The 584-nt window shown below is 42.8% G+C and overlaps 1 protein-coding gene across 1 annotated transcript in view; it reads right to left on the bottom strand.

Annotated features, from left to right (window-relative positions):
* The window catches only part of LOC102011130 (chromosome unknown open reading frame, human C20orf173), a 1,945-nt gene extending 1,561 nt beyond the window's left edge, over positions 1-384 (bottom strand). Inside the window, exon 1 of the mRNA XM_005384792.2 lies at positions 90-384. Within this exon, the coding sequence (XP_005384849.1) occupies positions 90-196 (107 nt within the window). The 5' untranslated portion in view covers positions 197-384. The remainder of the gene's footprint in view (positions 1-89) is intronic.
* Positions 385-584: the final 200 nt, after the last annotated feature.

Here is a 584-nt window from a genome sequence, read left to right as displayed (position 1 = left end):
ACCGGAGAAAAAAAAAAAAAAAAAAAAAAAGAATTATAAAAAAAAAAAAATGGAGTTTTAAAAACTGGCTCTGAATATGGGGTGCTTACACGAAGAAGTTCATAGTGAACAACAACAAAAAGATGCCACGGCAGAAAGACAACATGTGTTGGGTCCCAAATGCCCCCTGCAGGAGGGAGGATAAGCTCAGTGTCATCCCAGATATATTACAGAGCTCGTCATAAAGTGCACATTGTGACCTCCTTCATGTAGCCTGCCTGGAAAGTCATCATCCTGTCCTGCCCAAATGGCCTAAACTGAATGTGCGATCCACAGGGACAGGTTCCTTTGTCTTTCTTCTTTAAGTGGACTTCCATGTAGATGTCTCAAAGACATCTGACCAGAATAAGCCTGAAGCTGAATTCAACTTTTCCATATAAGCCAATCTCTTCCCAAGGCTTCCCTATCTCTAAATAACCTCCCATTTCCACAGTGCTACGGCTTATGCACCCAAAAATTCATGTGTTGGAACATTCATTCTCAGTGCTACAGTGTTGGGAGGTGGGGTCTGGTGGGAGGTTTTGGGTCGGTGACAGAGCACTTAT

This window comes from Chinchilla lanigera, unplaced genomic scaffold, assembly GCF_000276665.1.
Source record: "Chinchilla lanigera isolate Chin_1 unplaced genomic scaffold, ChiLan1.0 scaffold00021, whole genome shotgun sequence".
NCBI classification, from domain to species: Eukaryota; Metazoa; Chordata; class Mammalia; order Rodentia; family Chinchillidae; genus Chinchilla; species Chinchilla lanigera.
The sequence above is the reverse complement of the archived record's forward strand: the minus strand, read 5'-3'. Positions and strand labels throughout refer to the sequence as shown.